Source organism: Panthera tigris, chromosome B2 (assembly GCF_018350195.1).
Source record: "Panthera tigris isolate Pti1 chromosome B2, P.tigris_Pti1_mat1.1, whole genome shotgun sequence".
Lineage (NCBI taxonomy): Eukaryota > Metazoa > Chordata > Mammalia > Carnivora > Felidae > Panthera > Panthera tigris.
In genome coordinates, this window is record NC_056664.1 from 142962656 (window position 1) to 142986754 (window position 24099).

Here is a 24099-nt window from a genome sequence, read left to right on the forward strand (position 1 = left end):
AGAATCTAGGAACCTGAGAATAACCACTATCTCTGTGTTTTCCTCACTACCCCTCCCCCCGCCACCGTTTCCCTTCCCTGGGAGTAATAATTAGCCTATATTTAAATTTTTCTTCCTTTTCTTTGTCTCTGTGTCTCTGCCTCTCAAAAGTGTGTGTGTGTGTGTGTGTGTGTGTGTGTGTGTGTGTGTTTGTGTGTACGTGCCCGATATTTTTAACTCTGTACAAAGCATAGATCATGCTATATGTAATTTTGGGGGCCTAAAAGTGGTAACAACAATATTATGTTTCTAAAGATGGAGCGTATTGTTATCTTTCGCCATGGTTTGTTCCTACTAACACTTTTGTGATATTATGTGGCTCTCCCAAAGGTAAGTTATCCATGGTTCTATTGATGGGCATTTGGGTTGTTTCCACGGTTTTGCTAGTGTGAGGAACATGAGATGTTCTTTCATTTGTTTCTTGTTACACGTATACGTGTATGGTTTTCTTCTGTGTATGTACATAAAAGTTGAATATGTAGGTCACAGGATACATGGATATTAGGACATAATGCCATGCGGAGGCAACAAAGGCATGCTAGGCCATCTCTTTTCCAACACTTGGTATTCAACTTTTGTCAATGGGATAGTTGTAATCAGTATGCCATGTGTTCTCAATATGTAATTCCTTGATCAGTAGGGGTGTTGTACATCTCTTCGTGTATTTACTGACATGGTTTTCTTCCTTTTGGTCATATCTGGTTCATTTTATATTGGGTTATTTATTGCATGTGACCTATTCTACCTTTCTAGAAGCTTTAGAATTTTTACGTTTGATATTAAAATTTACCATGACATGACTAGGTGTGGGTCTTTCCTCATTGTCTTCTTTTTGTATGTTCTTTCAGTTAGAGGTTATTTTGTTTCATTTTCTAGGATTATAAAATTTTTTTCCTTTCCTTTTTTTTTTTTTTTTTTTTGGCGTGTGAGTGTATATATTTTTGATGCCAATTCTTTGCCAGTTCTGTGTATCTCCCAGTTTAAAACTTGTTTCTGTTTTCCTTAAGCTATTTTTTTTGGTGAATGTAAACTTTTAAATTTGCTAAGTCAAATATATTGACATTTTAGAGTTCATGCTTTTGAGTCTTAAATATTTTTCCTACATTAAGATCTAAAAGGTAATTATGTTTTCTACCAAGAGTTCTGTCTAAAGTTTGGTGTTTGATGTTATTTAATTCCTTTAGAGTTGATTTTCATGTACAGTGGTAGGTAGGGATCCAGTTTTTATCTTTTTTCCATTTTGTTTTCAGTTGCATTTATTGAAAGTCTCTTCTTTGCCCACTGATCTATTACTCTGTCACATATCAAGGTTTGATTCACACATATCTGTCTGTGCTCTTTGTCCTAATCTGCTTATGCCAATTATCAGTATTTGGTATGGAATAGACATTTTATTCTGGATTATTACAGTAATATACCAGGAAAACTGAAATGTAATCACTCCACTTGTTGGCCATTCTAAAGAATTTTGATTTTTGAGGCTGGCACTTGTGTTGAGCACTGGGTGTTCTGTGTAAGTAATGAACCACTAAATTCTACTCCTGAACCCAATGTTACACTATATGTTAACTAGCTAGAATTTAAATAAAAATTTGAAAGAAAAAAATTTTGTTTTGATAGTATATACGATGGGAATTTATTGAAGAACTTGAGCAGTTGAGTTATACGTATATTCTGACTTATGTTTTTGGAGATTGTATCTGTCGAGGTGGATGGGGAGGGAGGATGGCGAGGGACAGGAGTGGAGCAAGGGGACCAATTCTATGCTGCTGCCAGAGTGTAGGTGAGGGATGGTAGTGATTTTAGTAGCAGCAGTAGTAGAGGTGGAGAGTAGCGGATGGATTTGAGATGGAGGGAAAACCATTAGAGTTTTCCGACTTATTCAATGTGATAGATGAGAGAAAGTTGGGACTCATGTAATGTGTTTGGGTCTTGAACAGCTGGGTGGATGGAGATGCCATTCCTCAGCTGGAGAATTCTGGGGAAGGGACAGCCTGTAAGTTTATGAATTTTCAGATGAATTATGGTACCACTTTTAATTTGCTTATGCTCGGAAATGGCTTTATGGTCATGAATGTTTTATAGCTTGTTCATGCTCTTTCCTTTCCAAATAGGTGATTCTTCTTTGAAAACTGCAACCAGATCTCTTCTGGAATTCAATACAACAGAGACCTGTAAGCAAAACACAAATCACAAAATCCAGACTAGCATCACCTTCTTATGTGGGAAAACTTTGGTGAGTCCGCACAGTCACTTTGTAATGTTCTTTCCTTTTGTTAAAAATGTTTGTCTGTTGGACATTCTTACTACAGTGTCATTCCGGGAAGAATAAGTGAGCAAAATTAAAAACACAAACTGAAAACCCCAACTAAAACGCCATCGCCATTAAGAACCAATACATAAACAAACCCTAGCCTGTAGTTACAACTTTTAAGTGAAACTTGACCTACATCCTGTATAAAACTACAATTCAAGGTGATTAGCATGTTTAAACTCGAAACACTGTTGAACATTTACATTGCAGGCATAATTTTTTTTCTAAAACTTATTTTCATGGCATTTTATTATGGTAGTTTTTAGGGCAATGCACTTATTTTTTTAAAAAAGGTTTTTGTTTTCTCATTTACATTAAATTGGAGAGGCCAACATCTATCTAGGAGAAGCCTTGGCCAGCAGACAATGGCCACTAACATCACTTTTTCAAGTATTGCTAGTATCGAAAGGGGACATAAATAATTATTTAAAGCATGGTGTTTGTTCTTATCCTCTGTATATTGCATGCGAGTTTTTGCTGTTAATCTCTAGTGTTCAGAAAGGGACTGTCAGTGAATAATTGCCAGCTTTTAGGGGAAGCAATTTATTTTTTATTTTTATTATTTATTTTTTTAAGTGAAATTTATTGTCAGATTGGTTTCTATACAACACCCAGTACTCATCCTAGGAGAAGCAATTTATGTACAAGTCTTATGAATGTTCTCTAATCAGAGTAAGAATGCAATAAGGTTGCAGAGTAGAAAAATAAGGTTGAGTGAAACTCCTGTGGGTATCAGTTTGCTTTAAAGTATCATTTTAGAATTTGGTGCTGTGACTTCCTGCATCTTCAGACCTATAATGTCTCCTCTGAAGAACTTTAAAAATAGAACTTACATTGTTAATTTTGGACCAGCCTGTCAGTTGCACTGTTGTCTATGTTGAAACCTTGGAAAAAGATCTGTTTGCAGTGATATGAAATATGGAGGTCTGTGCTACAGAATAAGCTAGCTGCTGCTTTAATTTTAACTAACTTCCCTCAAGAATTCTGAGTTCACCGTACAAGAACCAGAATTGCGAAGAACTCCCTAGATTTGCATGTGGGCGTATGGAGGTAAATTCAGTATCACGTATCACCCAGCAGCGCTGCGGTTGACCATTTTGGAGTCCACCTTGGTTGCAGTCTGTTAGGAGGGGCTGCCCTTGAGTGTGGGGTGTCTGAAGCAAGGCTGGTGTGTGAACTCAGTCGGGTCCAGATGGGCGTCCGTCCTCAGCTTACAGGAAGTATGAGGTCACATTTTCTGGCTTTGATTTTGTTGGCATTTGGTTAAGAGAACATTTGGAGTTTGAGAGTGGAAGGGCTCTGAGGATTGCATCCCATGAGTTTACTGTGCTTTGCATAGTTGGGGCAGTAGAACAGTTTTGGACCGATTATACCAAAATTCCAGCATGATTTCATGAAGCTTTTGTCTCATAATTTTTGCGTTTGGGAACTTCTTGATGACCTTGATTAACTAAAACAGTTGTGTCCTCCCTCCTCCCCCTCTTCTTTCTGCTTTCAAATTTTCATTAGCCTTTACTGTTTCTAACTTTAAGGGAGAAAAAAAAAACCTTACATCATGCAGTATCGTAACTTATTTTTACTTTTTTTAAAAATAGGGAACTCCTGAATTTGTAACTGCGACAGACTGTGTGCATTACTTCGAGTGGAGGACCACTGCAGCCTGCAAGAAAGACATATTTAAAGCTAATAAAGAGGTAACGAGGGGGCTCAAGGTCACGTGCTTGACATTCTGGGACCTTTAAGAGTTGAAATATTGGCGCAAACCTTTTGGGGTCAAAATCTTTTTTAGTTTTCAGATTCCATTTGAGCAAAGATAACCGTATGATTTAATTGTTAAAATGAGGCTGGGTGGTTCTTATTTTTAGAACAGGGCATTTAAAACATCACAGGATATGATTAGAAATGGACTGGCTCAGCATCTACTCAGTTGGTTAGTTAGTTCTTGGTTTCTGGTGCTGCGCAACTTGGTGACTCACGTGGTTGAGCTTGTGTTCAGCGGATTCCCTCTTCCTACCGGCCCCATCTCTCCCCCACCGTGGGGCGGCTTCTGGACGCTTTCCGAGTCCAGGCCAGGCGTTCCTAGCCCCTCAGTTCTCTGCCAGTTCACCTCAGAGACTTAGATGGCTCCTGTCGCTCCCTCCACTCTTTTCCTGGTGTTTGCTCAAGTCATTTTTGGTGATTAATGAAGCATCCTCTCCCTGAGCCCAGAGACTCTGAAGCTGGCTCCGCTGAGAGCAGACGGCACTCCCCTGCTGCTCCTCCCCTCTTGCCATCCCGCGTCTGAAAGGTGGTGTCCTGTGCTCACCTAGACGACAGCCTTCGTGGGTCATGACTCTCACGTGTCTCCGTTAGTTGTGTGTTCCAAAGGATTCGGTTCACAGACTCTCTCAGGTTCTAGGAACTGACAGATGGGGGGCCATCTGTTATTTTCCGTGATGGCCTAAGATAGTGCCGTTGAAGGAGGGTGAAAAGAGAGATGTTTGTTTTTTGAAAATAAAGCCAAATTAAGTTAAAGAGAATAAGTTATCAGTGGTCTTTCAAATATGGCAGTCTTTAAAAGAAAAGACAGTCCGATAGGAAAGTGGCAGAGGGAAAATGTTGCCTCCCGGAGAGGAGCGTAAGGAATACTCAACGAGAAAGCAGTTTCCATTGTGGGAAGAATGAATGCCTAAGAAAATGACACTGACATTGAGGAGACCAGGTCACATTTAAACCTCGAATTTTAACGCTTAGGTTAAGCTCTTTGCCAATATATATCGGTGAATGGCGGGAAAAACATCTCAGGGGCACAGAGACACATGCCTCCTGCTCTCTTTGGGGCCTCAGACCTCTCTGGGCCCCACACATGTCTTCTGGGGCTCTGGTTTTCCAGCCTGAAAGTGCTGCCCATTTTTCCAGTGTTACCTGTGCATCCCGTTACCTCGCCTTGCTGAGCTGACAGTTGTGTCTCCCACCACCTGGGGAAAAATCGCTTCTCAAAATAAATACATACATAGCAACCTATTTTCTGTTTTCTTCATGGTGCAGGTCAGAAGTCACAGGCTGCAGACCCTGGACCAACTCCTGCCCCCTGGCCTGTGTTTGTGCAGCCCCAGAACTAAGAACAGGTTTTACATTTTTATAGGATTAAAAAAAAAAACCAAAGAACAACAACAGAAACCTGTGTGACTTACGGAGCTTAAAATAACGTGCTCTGTCGCCCTTTATGGGAAGTTGAGTGGGCCCCTGTTCTAAATTAGATTTTGGTATGTTAAGGGAGAGGTATAGCCCTCGTTTTTTCTCAAAACGGTGGCATTTCATTTCTCTTGGAAGCTGACGTAAAGATCATGAGCACCATACAGTTTGTCCTCAGTGATACTCTCTTTAGGTCTGGTTGGTAGCTGGGGCTTTATTCATTCAGTTTTCATTTATCGACGCCCTGTCGTGGGCCAAGAAGTAGGAATTTCATTAAATTTTGAAAGGGTTCTTGCTTTCAGAGAACCCATAGACCTATGGTGCAGAGGGCGTGTCTTCATTCACGACCCGGGTTCATCGTGCCTCAGGTACAGGTAAACTGAGGCAGGAAGCACGGAAGAGGACGGTGGCCGCCAAAAAGCAGTGCCGTCGCTGTTAGTAAATCATAATCAAGTAGATTTCCTCTTCTCTGTTTTTGGTAAGATCTGATTACACCTTACGGGCTGTGGTATCACTTCAAAAACTAGTAGATGTCTCATGTAAACAAACCAACCAGATTTGGTTTTCACATTTCATTTCTGCTGTCATTTTTGCTTTGTCAGATTTAGAAGAATTTGGTGGGCAAATATCATGGAGTTCCAGACACTGGCTCTACAGGCTGGCAGAATAATGCCTGTCTAGTGGATCCTGGTTGGTTTTTTTTTTTTTTAAAGATAATTTCTTTAAAATATCACGGACGGACGTCCCCTTACCGTGGCACTCTTGGGAACACAGGAAATTCAGAACTGGCATGCCAGTGTTCTTACCAGAGTTACATAAATACAGCTAATATACGTATGGTGCTAACAAGGTTGATTCACTGTGTGGTGTTTGAAGCTGGCAAGCGACCTCCTTCCCGGCGGCTACATTCCTGCTCTTATGAATGTCTCCATTGCTCTGCTCAGTGGAGCAGGAAGTGGGGAGGACTTTCCCCAGGAGCCTTCACTGTTTTTCCGATGCACGCTCCAGTTCTGTGGGGCGCTGTGTTAGGCGTGTCTTCTGTTCCTTCCTGGAGTAGCGAGCCGGCCAGAAGTTGCTAAAACTGCCTTGAGCTGGGTGTCTGTGGACCTCGCTTCCTGGAATCTCTCGAGTCTGTTGGTGGAACCGAGCTAGTTTGGAACTACGAGTTCTTTCACACATGGCCCCGGCTTTCCTTCCCGCCGTGTTCCAGGCTGCTCCCTTCGTTCCCAGGCCTTCCTTTGGTCACTAGAGAGGTGCTCCCTGTCTCCCGTTCCCACCCACTCACCAGCCGGCTCGCTCCCCGCTCGAGTTCTGCTTCTGTATTAACCTGCCGGAGGATGATGGGCTGTCGGTTTGTAGGATTCTGGACACCATGGTCGCTCTCGCGGGAACCTAGTCACTGTCTGCAGCAGTACCTTTCTTTTTGGCCGCTTTTGTGCAGGATGCAGTGTTAAGCTTGGCATCTGGCCTGCCGACCCTGCTGCTGGCTTGGTGTGCCTGTGTCCCCGGAGTGGAGGCGCCGGCCCCCTCAGTCATCAGAGAGACCCCTGATCAATGCTGTGGGCACTGGGGGAGTTCGCTTTCGGGGTCTGGCTGAAGGGAATTCTTGTGTCCCCTGAGGTTGTTTGATTTGATCCATTAGATCTCCCTGAATCTCTGAGAACAGGACTGGGAAAAAGGGTTAGTAGGTCAGAGCATTCCTGCGGGTTTGATAGCATCTTTCTAAGAATAATTTTTTAGCTAAATAGTAAGCAGTTAGTTTTTGTTATATAGATCTGCCTGTGAATAGCTTCAGTCTTTTTTGCAGTCAATTTTAGGAAAACCATCCTTTGAGAGTGATATAGCAGATGACTTTGAAATGATCACCGAGGGGCACCTAGGTGGCTCAGTTGGTTGAGCATCCAACTTTGGCTTAGGTCATAATCTTGTGGTTCATTGACTTCTAGGCCTGCACTGGGCTTACTGCTTTCAGCTTGGAGCCTGCTTCAGATTCTGTGTCTCCCTCTCCCTCTGCCCCTCTCCCTCCCCGCCCCCTCCCAAAAATAAACGTTAGAAAAATGCCAAGAATGTGAATTTTTGGGCATTCTTTGGCAGGGCGATTAAAGGGGTGTTTCCGTAAAGACGACGTGGCGGTACATGATGTCAATTAGATGACCAGGACGTGTTTTATTCTTGGGCGCATCTCTGGGCTTGAATGCTCTGCCTTCAGAAATAGGTAGACCTTGTAAAGCGCAGGGTCTTCTAGTGGGTTCCTTGAAATTTTAAAAATAAGAGGACATTAGTTCCTAGAGATGAGCGAGAGGGCCTAGGTTAGAATGCAGGAAGCGTTGGGTTAGATGCGCAGAGGAGGAATGTGTCTGCATACGTTCCTGAACAGGTGTTTAGGGAGGCCCCGTTAGGTTCCAGGCGTCATCCTAAGCCTCCCGCTTAGGACCACAGCAGTGACAGGGTCCCTGTCTTCAGGGAGCTTCCTCTCTCGTGGGAGAAATCTGGTGAGTCAGCAGATGGCAGTGCCCGGAAATACACGTTAGCGTTATGAAGAAAAAGGAAGCGGGAGGCTTCTGGCAGCGTGCTGCTGGGATTGGGCAGTAGTGAGGGAAAGTTGGTGGTGCTAAAGGTACAGCCGCTGAAGCTCTTGTCGACCTTTGCTTTGTTCCTATTGTCTACGGGGACCCCGACAGTGGAGATGTTAGCCACAGGCCCCACCCAGCCGGTAGCGGAAGAAGGTGTGTGTCCAAGACCGTTTCTCTTCCTCTCTTCTAGGTGCCGTGCTACGTTTTTGATGGAGAGTTCAAGAAGCACGATTTAAATCCACTGATCAAGATTAGCGGAGGTTACTTGGTGGATGACTCTGACCCGGACACTTCTCTGTTCATCAACGTTTGTAGAGACATAGGTAGGTTTGGGGGGGGGGTTGGTGGTGGTGAAGGATTTCTCAGAAGGCTTCGGTATCTTTGTGCTTCTGCCGTTCTTCCTAGTTGGAATATCCGTGTCACTGAGTAGGCCCCCTGAGGAACCTACCGGAAAGATGTTGTGCATAACCTCACCCCCGGGCTCCCAGTCGGTTCTGATTCCGTTGCAGATCTTGTCCAGACTGTTGGTCCATCCCAGTGTGGTTCTCTGTGCCAGATGTGTTGGTTCCAGGATTCTCCCATAGCTGACTTCCAGGGAGATGGTGGGGAGGGCGGATAGAGTGGGTGTGCCGGGCGCCCCGAGACCTGCTGGAGCAGGATGAGTCAGCCCTCCTGGGAGGGCTGTGGGGAGGAGGGTGTCTAGCCAGCTGTGTGTACCCCAGTCTGTCGGCTTTGTGTTGCAGGCTGGGCACAAGGGACAGACGGACAGCCAAGTGACCGGGTAACTTGCTCGTGACGCGTATTTTAGCCCAAGCCAGCTTCTTGCCCGGCTTTCTCTACAGGTGCCAGAAGCAGTGTGAGAAGTGTGGGTGTCTTTGCTCAGTTAACTGAAGGCTGTAAATGGCCTTTATCTAAGTGGGGCCCTGAGAACTGTTACGAATAAACCTTTGTTCTGTCAGCAGTTTCTCAACTCCAGCTCTGTGCGTTCTTCAGGGGCGAGGAGGTGTTAGTCCCGAAGGCCGAGACTTGTCTTCCTGCTGTGCCAGCAGTAGTTGTGCACCCGTAAATCGTGCTGGTAATTAGCTAATCAAATTAAGATCGTTTCTAGTGTTTTAAGTTCCTGTTTCTCACATAGCACGTGGGACTTTGGCCTTAGGAAAGTTCGGGACAAAATTTTTAGTTGTTTTGAATTTTCGAAAAATGTTTTAAGTTTGAGAGCGAGAGGGAGCACGTGCGTGTATGGTGGAGGGGCAGAGAGAGGAGGAGAGAGAGAACCCCAGGCAGGCTCCGCACTGTCAGCCCGGAGCCCGGTGTGGGACCCGATCCCACAAACTGAGATCCTGACTTGAGTTGAAACCAAGAGTCTTCCGCTTAACTTGACTGAGCCACCACTCAGGTGCCCCTACGTTCGGAAAAAAATTTAAAAATAAACTCCGAACGTGAGGGTGTGGCTGGGTGGTCGGTACGTGAGTTTACAGTTATTCTTTGAATTGTACAAATACATTATATACCATTTTGATTTTTTTTAAAGTTTATTTTGAAAGAGAGAGGGAGGGGGAGGAGGAGCAGAGAGAGAGGGAGAGAGAGAGAATTCAGCACTGTCAGCACAGAGCCGATGTGAGGGATCGAACTCACAAACCATGAGATCATGACTGGAGCCGAAATTAAAGAGTTGGACGCTTAACCGGCTGATCCTCCCAGGTGCCCCCCCATTTTGATTATTTTCAAACAGTTTTAAAAAGTGAGTATACCACATACGTGGTTCACTAGAAATGACTAGTGATAATTTTAGATTTTTTTATGTCAGGCTCTTTACATCATTCTTTTGTTCTCTGAAGACAGCTTTTAATGTTCTTTTGGAAAAAGCCAGATAGACAGAGTCTTTGTCTTAAATGGATCTGTAACTCAAATTTGATTATAAAGCTGACGAGCCTTGCAGATTATTGAATTCTGAAATAATATGCCATCTTAGTTTAGAAAACATTTAGATTCCTGGTCTTTTTATCATTTTGAGGATTCTCTGAATTCAGTAGAGATATTGTTATGGAAGGGTTTTTGTTTGTTTGTTGTTTTTTTTAAAGTTGGCTCCCCAATGGCCATGGAGCCCAGCGTGGGTCTTGAACTCATGACTGTGAGATCAAGATCTGAGCTGAGATCAAGAGTCGGACACTTACTGACTGAGCCACCCAGGTGCCCCAAAAGTTTGTTTTTCTTTTTGATTACTGGCAGTTTGAATTGGCCTTCAGTGACTTTGACTCACAGTAGTTTTTTGAATTTAAAATTTAAAAATGAAAAAAAAATTGATTTGCCAGTTATTGTCCAGACGCCCTCCATCCCCAGGAAGTTGCCCTGGGCCCCAAGCCTTGTTTGACAGTGACCCTGAAAAGCTCATGAGCAGCCGTAGCTTTGCTGCTGTGTGCCTGCCTGTGCACACTCAGGGTACCTGCGTCCCGTCTTGCCTTCAGTGGACCAGCGGGTCTGCTGATGCGGGGTGGGCAGGGAGCCTGCCACACCACGGGGACTTGATGTGGACTAAAACCGTCCCCTCGCGAGGTTTCACGGTACAGCCTGACGATGCGCTTACCTTTTCCTCAGCCGCCGCCACCTCCCATCACGCTGGAGAAGAAGGGGCAAGGGCCCCCCTCTGGTTGATCAGGCTTTAGTTAAAGACCAGGCTGGGCCTTATTTACTCCTTCACGGCGGAAATTTGAACCCCTGTCCTGTGCTGGGCAGTGAGTCCCAGCCTTGGATGGAGCTTATAGTCAGGGGCACGTGTGAGGTAAGCGTGTAAACCCGATGCCGTGTGAGATGCCCGTGGCGGTGAAGGAAAAGCTGTAGGATGGGAAAGGGTGGCGGCAGTAGCCGCTGAAGTCTGGGCGGTGTTCTGGGTACATCAGGGCGTTTTTTAATCCTCCCCAGACATGTGGGAGATGCCCCAGCAGTTGGACAGTTGTGTGATGAGAGCAAAGTTACAGAGACAGCAAGTGGTGGATCTAAGAGTTGAAGCCAGAACTGTCTGTAGGTTCTTTCCACCAGGGTCCTCATCTTCCCACTGATCCTTGGGGTGTCTGCATTTTCTGCATTGTTTGTAGCTTGGAGGAGGGGATGACGCTGCCGTCGGTGTATCTGTAGGAAAGGGTGGGGGTGGGGGGGGGTTCCTTAAGTACAGATTACACAATAGTCCCCGTTCCTCGGGCACCTCTTCCCTGCCAGGTGCAGCGTGAGCGCCTTCCCTGCACGTCCCGGCAGCCGTGCCGGGCAGGCGATGCTGTTCTCACTCCATGTGTCCAGAGTGGTCAGTGGCACGCCCACGGTCTCCGGACGGGGTTCGGTCCTAGCTCTTCTTCGTTTCCAGACCTCTACTGCTTTATGTTACTTTGGGGACTTTCAAAAATTTGATAGTTTTTTTTTTTAAAGGGACCCTGTGCCTAAGGGTAAGCGTGATCATCAGTCCTGACGCACAGCCTGATTCAGCGTCATGTGTGATGTTTTACAGACTCCCTACGGGACTCGAGTCCACAGTTGCGTGGCTGTCCCCGTGGCACTGCTGCCTGCCTGGTGAGGGGGGACCGGGTGTTTGATGTCGGCCAGCCCAAGGAGGGCCTGAAGCTCGTGAGCAAGGACAGGTGAGTGTGCTCTCGGTGCTCGTAACCCCCGCAGGTCCCTGCGAGATTGCTACTTCGTGTGTGCTCGTAGAGCCGTTGGTCATGGCTGTGCATCACGCAGGCTGGTCTGCTTGCCGATTTTCTGGTCATTTGTCTCTGTGGTCGTTCAAAACGTGTATCACGATGCGGCACACATCCGTACGTGTATTCAGTTCACGAAATAACCCCTACCTTAACGCATGTTCTGATGTTCCGGTATTCTCCACGTCACATCACTCGTGACTTTGCTTTTGCGCCCACAGTCCTCTGTTCCCCAGAGGGGAGGTTTGCTGGTGTCCTTGTAGGGTGTGGAGCTTGCTTCCTTACCGGGGTGCGGCGAGCACCCTAGTTCCCGTGGGGGGTGGTTTGTTTCTCGTAAGAAGCCGTGCTTTCTGCACATGGGCTTCTACGGCCCTCGTAGCCTTGAATTAGCAGAGAGAGGCTTTTCTCCAGTGTGTCCCACATGACCACGGCTTCGATCACGTCTTGGCTTCCAGGGGCCTTTGGTAGATGGCTCATCGTGGCTGTTCTAGCATGGAACTGATGGTGCGTCAGGGTGGGCGCTTCTGTCCACAGAAAATGTCGGAGCATCACCTAAGTTTAAGAACATTTGGGAGGTTTCTGTACATGTGTTTGTGTTAGTTTGCCAGGGCTGCCATGACAGCGTGCCGTAGGCTGGCTTCAACCACAGAAACCGGTTTCCTTTCAGTTCTGGAGGCTGGGAGGTCCAAGGTGCAGGGAGGCCGGGTTTCTTCTGAGACCTTTCTCCTTGACTCGTAGACGGCCGCCTTCTCCCTGTGTCCTCACCTGGTCGTTTCCTCTTTGTGTCTGTGTTCTGGTCTCTCCTTCTGATACTGACACCAGTCGTGTCTGATTAGCTCCTCACATCCTCCCTGTGGCCTCGTTGTCACTTACTCACCCTGTCTTCAAATACCGTCACATGCCAAGGCACTGGGGGATTAGGGCTTCGGCATATGAATTTTAGAGGGACACAGTTCAGCCCGTCCCGTTGTCCTAAGTGACAGGTGGGTGACTCCTCATGCAGGAGAGGGGACTTTGTAAAACGTGGGCATTGAATGAAAGCTAGAGCTTTTCAGAGAAGAGGAAGGTCATCTGTTTTCGGGTGTTCTGTGACCGTCAGCCCTGGAGCCGCGGGCACATCCCGCGGGGAGGCCAGCACACAGACCGGTGGCCCAGGCTCGCCTGGCCACGGGAGGGCAGGACGGCTGTGGCACTTGGCCGTCTTCAGGTTAGAGGAGAAGAGACCTTGGCCTGCACTGACAAGCCGCTGTGTAGAGAAGTGGTCGTGCAGCCTCGTGGACAGAGATGCACTCGGCCGCTCGGCTGTGTTTGTTTTGTTTTCTCAGATCGTTTATAGTCTTGTTTGTCTTACTCAAGCGGCTTTTCTTAGTATTTAAATTTACACGTCAGTCGTTTTATTTATTTTTAAAAAGAGAACAGTATTCACTGAAGTTTACTTAAGTAAAACAGTTTTTTAGAATGGAGATTGGAGTTATTTTGCGCTGCGGTTTCCTTTATATTTCAGTGTTTCTTCTGTTCCCCCCTCCCCCAAAGGAGCGTGCGGAATACTCAGGGAAGCAGATTAATGTGAATCTAATTCATACTTTCACAACCCTCTTTTCCAAACGTGTGTCGTCCAGGCTTGTCCTGAGTTACATGAAAGAAGAGGCCGGGGAGCTAGACTTCTGTGATGGTCACAGCCCGGCGGTGACGATCACGTTTGTCTGCCCGTCGGAGCGCAGAGAGGTGAGTGGCTTGCCTCGGAGGGCTTCCTGGCAGCTCGTGTCAGTGGGGACCGGCCGAGCGAGCACATCTCGGGGCGGGCCAGGGCGGCGGGTCTGGGGGCAGGAGACAGCCGGCTGGGAAAAGATGCATCAGTGGAATATCCAGGAAGATGTGCCTGTGGGGACAGACTCTCGTCTGCACGTGCAAGGGTCTCGGGGGGACAACGGCTTGGTGTTCGCTTTTTCTTGACAGCCTGGAGGGGCCTGTGCATATGTCGACGTAGGATGGCGTGTTGATGTAGGGAGGCGTCTTGTTCTAGTTTGTGTGAGATGATTTTAAGCGGTTCGTGGAGAGATTTCTTAAGTTTATATAGCAGCGCTGATTGGAACGAGTATTTGAAAGGCCATATGTATAGTCTCAAACCTGTGACTCCCTGGCTATTATTTGTTAGGCTGAGACAAGGTGAAAGTAGCTAATGGGTTTGTGGAAACAGTCAAGGCATGAGAACAGATGCTCTGCAGACGTGGCGGAGGCCGTGCAGGCCAGACGCTGGAGTTGCGGGGCTAAGGAGGTAGGAGACTCGTGGCCAGAAGGAAGGTTCTTATTCCTAGGGCCTCGCAGCGAAGCCTTCCGTCCCCTCCTCCCCCACTCTCACGCGGCCGATGACCCCATCATCCGGTCCTCAATTCTGGCACACTCGTAAACTCCTTGAGGGTAGGGCCCGCGTCTGCTTGTCCTTGGGCCCGTGCCCGGTGGCGTTGCACGCGTCCGTTGCCGTTCAAGTGTCCTAGCAGGTGCGGGGTGCTGATGGAGGGAGATAGCCCCCGGGGAGGAAGGGTAGGGCTTTCCTCTCATTTATTTCTGTCTCCTCATAATAGAATGAAGGGGGAGGAGCTGAATTCTTTCGCGAGGGAACCGTGCTCCCCCCGCCCCACAAACGAACGTGGAATTTGGTCTGGTTTCGGGCTGGCAGCCGGCCCGTTTTGTGTGTGTGGGATTTGGAGACAAAAGTGGAGTCCGGGCCAGCTTTCCATTTTGTGTCCCCAGACTTCCAGGGCCACGTGGTGTCAGCTTGGGAGAGCCCTGCCTGGCCGGCAGCGGACCTCGGTGCTGGAGGCGAACGCTGGGGAATAGTCTGTGTGCTTTCCACTGGCGCCTGCGGGTGTGGAGTGGAATCTAAGCTGGCAGGGGTCTTCGTGTGTCCCCTGCCTGCTGGGGCTTTCAGTGAGAAACGGTTCCCTCCACCATAACGAAGGGAATCGGGAGTGTCCCTCCTTTCTTCTCCGTGGACACGGATACGTGCCTCCATGGATACGAGGCACTCCGTGGCCTTCGGAAAGGAGGCCAGTTTGTTATTAGTGGAGGGAGAGTCCGTTCCCAGCTGCACCGTTCACCGCGCAGAACCGGGTGACATTTGACACCTTTGCTCTCGAAGGTCTCTTTAAGTGTTTACGCAGGCTCACGGAATGTACCTAGGAGCTGGACTTTTAGTAAATGTTCACCCTGTCATATGGATCTTTAAAAAAAAAAAAAAGCTTTACTGAGTTTGCTTAGCATAAAATTAACCTGTTTCAAGGACAGCGTAACGGCTATTAGCACATTAACAGAATAGTGCAGTCTCTGGCACAGTGGAACGTGAGGACATCTCCGTCATCCCAGAAGAAAGCCTGGGCCTGGCGGGTGTTCGGTCCCCATTCCTCCCCCAGCCCTGGCAGCTGCTAGTCGACTTTCTGCCTCCGTGATTGGCCCTTTCTGCGCCTGTCCGATGCGCGAACCTTGCACGCTGGGGCCTTTTGCGTCCGTCTTCGTTCACTTAGCTCTCGGCACCCCGTCACGAGTGTCCGGCTTCCCCAGGCCAGCCGGTGGGAGCCTCGATTTTGAGTCAGACAGACAGAGCTGGACTCACAGCTCTCCGCGTCTGATGGAGTTGCGACCCACGTGTGTAGCCCCAGCCCTTCGCGCGGTGCCTGGCACGTGACAGGCGCTCGGGAAATGTTCGTGGGGCGGTGTGGCCTGGAAGGAGCGTGGCAGCCTTCCTCGTCACTCCAAAGAGAGCGGCTGAGGTTACGCTTGTGAAAGCAGCTCTTGGGCTGCAAAGTGGCAGACTTCAGGCTTGTGGGGGGTGATGCCCTGGCTTCCCCCTGGGGATGGGAGCCGACTCGTGTGCAGGTGAGGTATGCCCAAGACCACTTTGACAACCTGAGGGCAGGGGTCACGGATCGTCTGCCCAGACACGCGCATACACGGCGGTTTCCGCTCAGCTCGGGGGTTCCTCTGGCCTGCTCCTTTCAGCTCCGATCGAGAGGAGCGAACAGACCGCGTGCCTTTGCAAGTCACGGCCGCCTGTGGAGGTTGTGGCTGTCAGGCGACCTTGAGTTCAGGGTGGTCGCAGTGGCCGAACCTTGAGCGTGGCTCTGAGAAGGACAAGAATGGTCGCAGGTAGACAGTTATTACTCGCCAAGTGATCGAACTGTTCGGAAACAGTAGCAGAAGAATGTAGAAACCCAACACCATAACATACCTTTGGGTTTTTGAGAAGCATAGAAAGTCGACATGTAAAAACGTTAATTTTGCTCTTTTCAAACCGTTCCTGATAGGGCACCATTCCCAAGCTCACGGCAAAATCCAATTGCCGCTACGAAGTCGAGTGGGTCACTGAGTACGCATGCCACAGAGATTATCTGGAAAGCAGAACGTGTTCTCTGAGCAGCGAGCAGCACGAGGTCACCGTCGACCTCCAGCCACTCAGACAGGACAGAGGTGAGGGTGCTCTGAAGAGAAGCCGGAGGGGGACCGTGAGCCGAGCGGCCGGGGTAGCCTCCGCCGCTGGGGTGGGTGTGTGAGGAAGGGGTGAGGCCTGCCTCGGGTAGTGCCCCCGCTTTCTGGCACCTGCTCACGTAACCGCGTCTCTCCTCCTCTCGTCCCCTTTCCTTAGCTTCATCCTCCTCTTACTACACTTCCGACGGAAAGGAATATATGTTTTACTTGAACGTCTGTGGAGAAGTTGAATTGTCTTTCTGTAGTAAGAAAGAAGCTGCCGTTTGCCAAGTGAAAAAGTCCGAATCCACTCAAGTCAAAGTAGCAGGAAAATACCAGAATCAGACCCTCCGGTGTGTAAACAGTCTTCACGTCATTTTCGAGTGCATTGTGTCTATTCTTGTGAGACCGAGCTGACTCGCCTTATCTTCTTCCTCCTTCCATTTTCTGTAAAGTACACACAGGCCCGTTAAGCCAGCGTTCCTTCCCGTTTGACTTAGGAGAGCTGCCATTTGTCAGCGATCCTGGCTTTCCAATAAGGCCGTTTCTGTTAACACTGTTCGATTTATCGTCTGTTGTTTGTAAGGGACCACCCTGTCGGAGAGGCATTGAATTCGGTTACCGTTGCTCTGGCCTTTGCATTTTACAACGCGTGTTTCTGAGGAGTTCTGATTTTTCTCTGGCAGCTCGAGAATCTGTAATGCCGTTAGCATTAGTAAAAGTTTGAAACCACTAAGAAAATGCATTCAGTACGATTCCCGTGGCCCTTAACTTGGTAGTTACCTTCACAAAAGCATTACGAAAATGTAGCTCTCTGCAAAGAAGTATGGTCAAGGATCCCTCAGGTAAGACTGTGCCGTGGCAGTCGCTAGACAAACCGCGTGCTCCTCGGGCCTTATTTATTTTGTACAAAATCCGAAACAAGAGTGGAAGAGTTTTCATGCTCACAGCAAAACCTTCAGTGCTTTCTTCCAGCCAGCTATTACTTTGAAGTAAGAGGACAGGCCCATACATTTGGAACTCATTTCCTTTAGATGTTTTTTTCCCAGCTGCCCGGAGAGCTGGCTGTTCTGTCAGGACTGATTTGTTGATGGTATGCAGAAGGCTTAACGTGGAAACGTGTAACAATTCAGGTTTCTTTCTTGGTTCTACCAAACCTGTGTGTGTTTGTCGCAAACCTCTAGATACTCCGATGGAGACCTCACCTTGATATATTTTGGAGGCGACGAATGCAGCTCAGGCTTCCAGCGGATGACTGTCATAAACTTTGAGTGCAATAAAACTGCAGGTGAGTGCCGGGGGCGGGGGCAGGGGCGGGGGGTCGTCCTTGCTCGTCGTAGTGCCTGGGACGTAAGTGTTCTTGGGAGCCGAATGCCGAACGGACCAGCCAGGCGTTCTCCTTCGGACGTGGCCACCGCTGGTCCCCAGACTGGGGTTTTCTGTTGTAGCGGGCAGGAGTACCCCTTCCATCCCGTGCCGCCAGTGACACACACATCCTGTTTCCATTTTCCTTTGCTCTCTGTTTGTTTTGGGAATGGGCCCAGCACGGGGCTTGCCGGGAAGGCGTTTCTGTCCTGACTTCTGGCTCGCACCGAAGCGTGTGCAGGTCTGGCAGGGGTGGGTCTGCTCACCACCCTCGGGGGGTTGTCACAAAGAGCTCTTCTCTTGGGAAGTAAGATTCAAGACGACCCTTTCTGCAAATAGTGGCTCTGCGGTAGAGGCTGGATGCGGGGGTGGCGAAAGGTCCCAGGGCGAGTTTAAACAGAATGTCTGGTTTTCCTGAGAGGTTAGGATGAGCTTTCTTGAAGTCACAATGGCACTGGCATTTCAAAATGTGCTACTATCGTTTTTTTTTTTTTTAATTAAAAAAAATGTTATTTTCCATTTTTTAAAAACGTTTATTTTGGAGAGAGCGAGTGAGAGCAAGAGAGCGTGCCCACGCAAGTGGGAGAGGGACAGAGAGGGGACAGAGGATCCGGAACAGACTCCGTGCTGACAGCAGCAAGCCCGATGTGGGGCTCGAACTCATGAACTGCGAGATCATGACTTGAGCTGAAGTCAGATGCTCAACCAACCGAACCACCCAGGAGCCCCCCAAAATGTGCCTATTTTTGAGAGAGAGGGTGCGCACAAGGGAGGGGCAGAGAGAGAAGGGAACAGGGGATCCAAAATGGGCTCTGCACTGACAGCAGAGAGCCTGATGTGGGGCTCGAACTCACAAACTGTGAGATCATGACACGAGCTGACGCCAGATGCTTAACTGACTGAGCCACTGAGGCGCCCCTCTGCTGTCTATATCTTGGAGATCTTGGACATGGTTTGCATCTGTAGGGAGGTGATGGGATGCCATCACCATCGAAGAGCCGTCCTATCCATTGACCTCCGGGCTGTGACCCAGGTGCACGCAGGCAGACTGAGCCCCCGCACAGAGCTCTCATTCTGGACCTGGCCTGGTTCCAGTCGGCTTACAGCCGCAGAAGCTCTCGAGGCTGTTCCACCCCCAAGGGTCTTTCTGGCTCTTTGTTCTGTTTGTTTTGTGTGTTTCTATGGCAGAGTTGTGACCGTTGGTCACGAGGCAGGCTCCTGTGTGATTCAGCAAGGGCTCTGGAGAGGCAGCTGTGCCCGACATAAATTGTGCTCCAGAAGCTCGTGTCCGCAATGGTGACGGAGGTCGGCGGGGGGACTGTGATCGGCACCAGGCTCTCGCAGGCCGCCGCGGGCGCAACGGAGAGGGAGCCCGGGGTAGAGCAGATGGGAAGGCTTCAAATCAAAGTGCCACCCTGTCCCCTTGCCGCGAACTCTCTTGTCTTCCCGCGCCCCTCGGTCTTGCCCAGGAATCTCTTTGCTGTCCCTTTTGAGAACTTCCATATTCAAGTGGATTTGTTCAACAAACGTTTCGTCCTTATCATATGTCTAGACCCCGCGAGGCCTGCGGTGCCGTGATGGCCACACATTTGCCTGGCGTTGAGGCTGGAAATGCAGCGGGAGCGAGCACGGTGCCCGTGGTACAGGTCGTGTAGGCTGGACCTGGGCCGCGTGCACGCACTGTGCCCGGGACCTCGTCAGAGCGGCCTGGGGTGCGGGCAGCTGTGAGGATCAGGGCGGTTAGGGAAAGAGGAGGCACTGTCTGGTGAGCCCCACAGGGTGCGCAGGAGGAGTCAGCCGGGCGCAGCAGTAGGGTGGCCGTGGGGACCAGAGGGAGAGGGAGCAGCTCTGCTGAGGGCTGGATATGGGCAGGTGTAAGCAGGTCAGAGCTGCCTCCTCAGAACACCGCTACAGATGACCCCAGAGAGGAGAGTGAGAAGCTCATATGTCCTGCAGAGGAGCTGGGTTTTCTCCGGAAGTCAGCGTGGAGTCCCAAGGACTGGAGGTGGGGGGTGGACGAGCCTGGTTTGGGCGTGGCCTGCGGGTAGGTCTCCCGTGTGGTTTGAATGCCCCGCTGCTCTTGCCGGATTCCCGACTTCCTTCCATCGTCCTCACCTCTCCCCAGATTCCCGTCTTTCTTCCGTCGTCTTTACCTCTTCCAAGCTCTTAGGACCTGTCTCTGAAGTCCAGCCCTTCTTACTCTGTGTCCCAGGGCCTGGAAACACATCCTGTTTCTTCCTCCGCGTCCCCAGGCCCGCAGGCCTCCAGGGCGCCCGCCCTCCCCTGGCTGGCCGACTCCAGTAGTCCCAGCCTCCCTCTGACCTTGTTCTGTTCTGGGCTTTTTATAAACGACTTGGCTGAGATCTTTATGCACGCACTGATGTCACTTGGGCGTGCTGGGAGGATAGAGTCGTGATCTGAAAAGATCCCAGCAGGTGAGGAGGATATTGAGAAGGGCACGTAGTCTGGAGCTGCTAGGGAGGGACTCGTGCCCGAGCGCCAGTGCCCCAATGAGTCGGGCTCGAAAAGAATACTAGTGGCCATTTTCTCCTCTTCTGTCTTTTTCTTCTATTTTCTTCACTTCCAAGTGTGAAAGTAGAAAGAATATTGCAGTGAGAACTCATACAGTTGCCACTTTTTATTGAACAGTTGCTAATATTTTGCCAAATTTGCTTTGTGCGTTGCTGATGGATCCTAGCATGCCACCCACCGCCCTCCCTTCGCGTGACCTCAGAGCCTTTATCAGAGCCGACAGGGTCGACGGAGATGCCCTGATGCCCAAAACCCAGTGTCTTACGAGCCTGTGTTGGTTAGGCTGGTGGTGGAAAGACCAGAGGGGGAGACGCCAGATGTTTTGTGAGGGGTTTGGAGTCTGTTCTCGTGCTGGAGTTGGATTATAAAGTATTTCCGATTCCTTTCAGCTCTGTGATTCGGTTCTTCAAACTTCAGAGCAAACTGTGGACTGTATGGTTACTTCGTTATTGCTTCATTCAAATTTAAATGTAGAGTTTTCAGAGAAAAAGTCCTTTGTGGATTTTATTTGGATAAATGTCACGTCATTTTTGCATGTGAATGGGTGTTAATTGGTTATGTCTTACAATGTGGTTTATGGTTTAACTGGGATCTCCAAGACTCATTTATGCTCATGACACATGGGTGCATAAATGTATTCTTTTACCCTCTATCTGTGTACACTCATACACACCCATACACACAACCATTTGTTTTAGTAACTTACGTCTCGTTTGCTGCAGTGTGCTCCTTATTATCAGGGATCTTGTCAGGTAAGAACATTAAATCTTTTTTTTCGAAGGGCAGTATCTTGGAATAGCGACTCACGAATTTAACCGACTCATTACAGTAAAGGTGTATTTTCTTCCGTTCAGAGCAGGTCATCGGAGGGGCTGGATGTGGGACTCTGCTCCACACGGTCGTCTTGTGTCTCCCGTCTGGTTGTTGCTGTCTGTACACTTGGCCTTGAAGGACTCTTCAAGGGGAATGGGAGCAGCATTTGTTATGGGCCAGAACTAAGTGGCATGGCCCGACCTCAGAAGCAAGGGGGGGCTGGGAAACGTAGCTCAGTTGTGCACCTGGGAGGAAAATTAAGCCAGTTTGGTGAGCAGGTAGTTTTGTCTTTGCGATAGTGTGATGTGAAATGGTGCTGCAGGCAGAGAACAACTCGGCACCGCTGGAGAAATGCACTTGCCCTTGAGCTGGGGAGTCGCAGCTTACTATTCTTCCGAAATTCACTGAGTGATAAGAATACAGGTACGATGCAGGCCGGTGGTCGTGTAAAACTGGCTCTCCCTCGTTACTAGTAAGTTTCAGAGGCAGAACCAGCTCCAGAGTGGGGATGGATACCGGAACCATCCCTGGTATTATTTAACGGTTTGTAAACTTACCTGGGAAAAGAGAAATGTGGGAAACACGAGTCTTTTCCAGACAGTGAGATACAAATCCCGTAGGAGTAAGCTGTGCGGCAGTCATGTGGGTGGGGTGAAGAGACAAAGGAGTTTCACTGCTGGGTGGGCCGCAAGATGGAGGGAGGGAGGGAGGGCAGCGCGGTGCTGACTAGAGGGGGTGGGCTCCTCGTCGAAAGGGAAGCTGGGAGCGCTGCTGCTTAAAAAGAACGGCTTAAAGTGTGTACGTTTCAAAGAGAAGGAAAAAAAAAACCCACAGGAGTGTGGGGAAGTATTGCCTTGTGGTTATGGTTATGAGCCTGGCTCTGGGGCCAGACTGTCTGGGTTTGAATCCTGGCTCCTCTGCTTTCTAGCTATGAAACCATAGGCAAATTATTTAGCCCCCCTTAACCTGTAGAAACGGGGCTACAACTGTACCTGTGCCACAGGGTTTCAGGATTAAACATGCCGACGTATATAAAGTACTTGACCCGGAACTTGTTTTCTGCAGCCATCCCCCCGTAGCACTTAAACGCTCAGTGCCTGGCTCAGATTGTGCTCAGTACAGGTTAGCTGTTCCTGCTGGTATTATAATTATAATGTTTATAATAGTGAAGATTTAAGAGAAATTGCAATCAAAACATCATTTGCCCTTGGTACAAAATATTATTTCCCTTTCCTTTAGAACATTGTGCACTTCAGGGCACCCCAAACCTCAAGAAAGGCACATCATGTAGGAGGTCCAGAGGAAGATTATTAAACCATCAAGGGGTGGAAAACGGAGCTCTGTGCCAGCGGTTGACCAGCCTGGAAAGGCGAGGGGATAGTATTTCTAGTAAGGGAAAAATTACCAAAGTTCACCGAATCCCAGGCTACGTGGATCAGAGAAGTGGCCCACGGAGAGCTGGCTTTCAGACCGGAGCTGACCTGTCGGAGCTCCCTGGAGCTGTGGGGACCAGAGCACCGGTTAGGGTAGGGTGTTGGAGGCATACACATGTGATGGGGGCCTGAGGGCCGAGGATACTGGGGTGTCTGGACGCGTGCCTCTGAGCTGTGAGGCTGCGTAGGCCTCGCACGCTTCCGTGGGGCGGCTGTCCGTTGTGACTCTTTCCTTTCGGTCTAGGGCTGGATCGCAGGGAACTCCCCCTGCCCGAAACCACATCAGAAACCCAGTGGTGCTCGTAGAGCCCGCAGGATGTTCATGAGCCCTTTGGGGGCTGACCACAGTCCGTGTGCAGCAAGCCCTGCCTGGTGGCTTACACGGTCCTCATCAGCACCCCTTTCATGTCCTTGGTGAATGTGCTGTCAACAGCCTACTGGCCTGTTGAGGGGTTGATGATGGAAACTCCAGAGAAGCCTCTTGAATCTCCGGCGCCTCTGATGTCTGGGCTTGGGGACTGGAGTTTAACTGCCCAGCTGGTGCTGGTGTCCTTGTCGGCTGACATCCCTAGGTTTTGGTCACGTAATCGAGTGGCTTTCCTTCCTTCTCCAATGGCACAGGTAATGACGGGAAAGGAGAGCCCATCTTCACTGGGGAGGTAGACTGCACCTACTTCTTCACGTGGGACACCAAGTACGCCTGCATCAAGGAGAAGGAGGACCTCCTCTGCAGTGTGACCGAGGACAAGAAGCGCTATGACCTGTCTGCGCTGGCTCGGCACTCAGGTAGGTGTCCCGTGCGCCCTGGAGGCCAGTCCGCGTGCTGGCGGGGGCGTTCTCTCGTCTCTTAACCGTGAACGCATTCCGAGAGGCTCCTACTGTTTTCTTCAGCGGTCAACTAATCGTATCCTGGCCTTTCTCCCCTTCTCGCGCAGCAGCACGAATTGTTAGACGTGACGCTGAACGAATGAGGAGGCAGACGATCTCAGCTCGAGGTTGGCATTGCTCCTCCAGTTGGGAGAGTTGAGGCAGAACTGCCAAGGGCCGGGCCTTGTGCTTTGTGATTAGAACGTCTTTTATTTTAGATCTCTATTCTTGTTGCTAAGGAAGTAGATGTTGAAACTTGCCATCTCACGTGCACGCGTCTGTGCGTGTGGTGCTGGATGTTAATGCAACGCAGTGATGCTCTCATAGCAGATGCACACTGTGTTCACGCAGAACAAGTACAAGGTTGTGTGTCGATTATGTCTCTGGAAAAAAAAATAAAAGCAGAATTTAGAGTCTTAAGGCAGCCTTCAAGTAGGTAGTGTTTCCGCCTCACACCTGGACTGTCGGGCTTGCGGGCTTGAACACCGCGTGTGAGGGCCGGTGGGGCCGGGGTCAGCTGTACTTTGACCATGCTTTCCTGTCTCTAAAGTGGGGTCTGCAATCCCCATCCACCCTCAGATGCTCTTGTAAGGCTGAAGGGAGAAAGGGTGCGGGAGCCTTTGGATGCCATGTCTCTTGCTCCATCAGTGTGATGAGCTTTGTCACCGAGGCCTGGCTTCACCGTAGACACCGGCCAAGATGGGTGTTATGAGTCTGCACAGCAGGTGGTGTTGAGCGTTGGTTACGTGGCAGGTGCCAGACAGGGTCCTGGGGTCACAGGAGCAAACCTGGTGAGCATGCCCCAGGCCTGCCCCAGGCCTTCTAACTTCCCATAACTTCCC

The 24099-nt window shown here is 49.4% G+C and overlaps 1 protein-coding gene across 2 annotated transcripts in view; it reads left to right on the forward strand.

Moving 5' to 3' along the window:
- IGF2R (insulin like growth factor 2 receptor) overlaps positions 1-24099 on the forward strand; it is a 103513-nt gene that overhangs the window by 28644 nt on the left and 50770 nt on the right. For both annotated transcript variants that reach the window (XM_042987463.1, XM_042987464.1), the window contains exons 3-11: positions 2154-2275; positions 3949-4047; positions 8291-8423; positions 11597-11726; positions 13406-13511; positions 16088-16250; positions 16426-16600; positions 17432-17535; positions 23012-23176. In XM_042987463.1, coding sequence (XP_042843397.1) covers positions 2154-2275; positions 3949-4047; positions 8291-8423; positions 11597-11726; positions 13406-13511; positions 16088-16250; positions 16426-16600; positions 17432-17535; positions 23012-23176 — 1197 coding nt within the window. The remainder of the gene's footprint in view (positions 1-2153; positions 2276-3948; positions 4048-8290; positions 8424-11596; positions 11727-13405; positions 13512-16087; positions 16251-16425; positions 16601-17431; positions 17536-23011; positions 23177-24099) is intronic.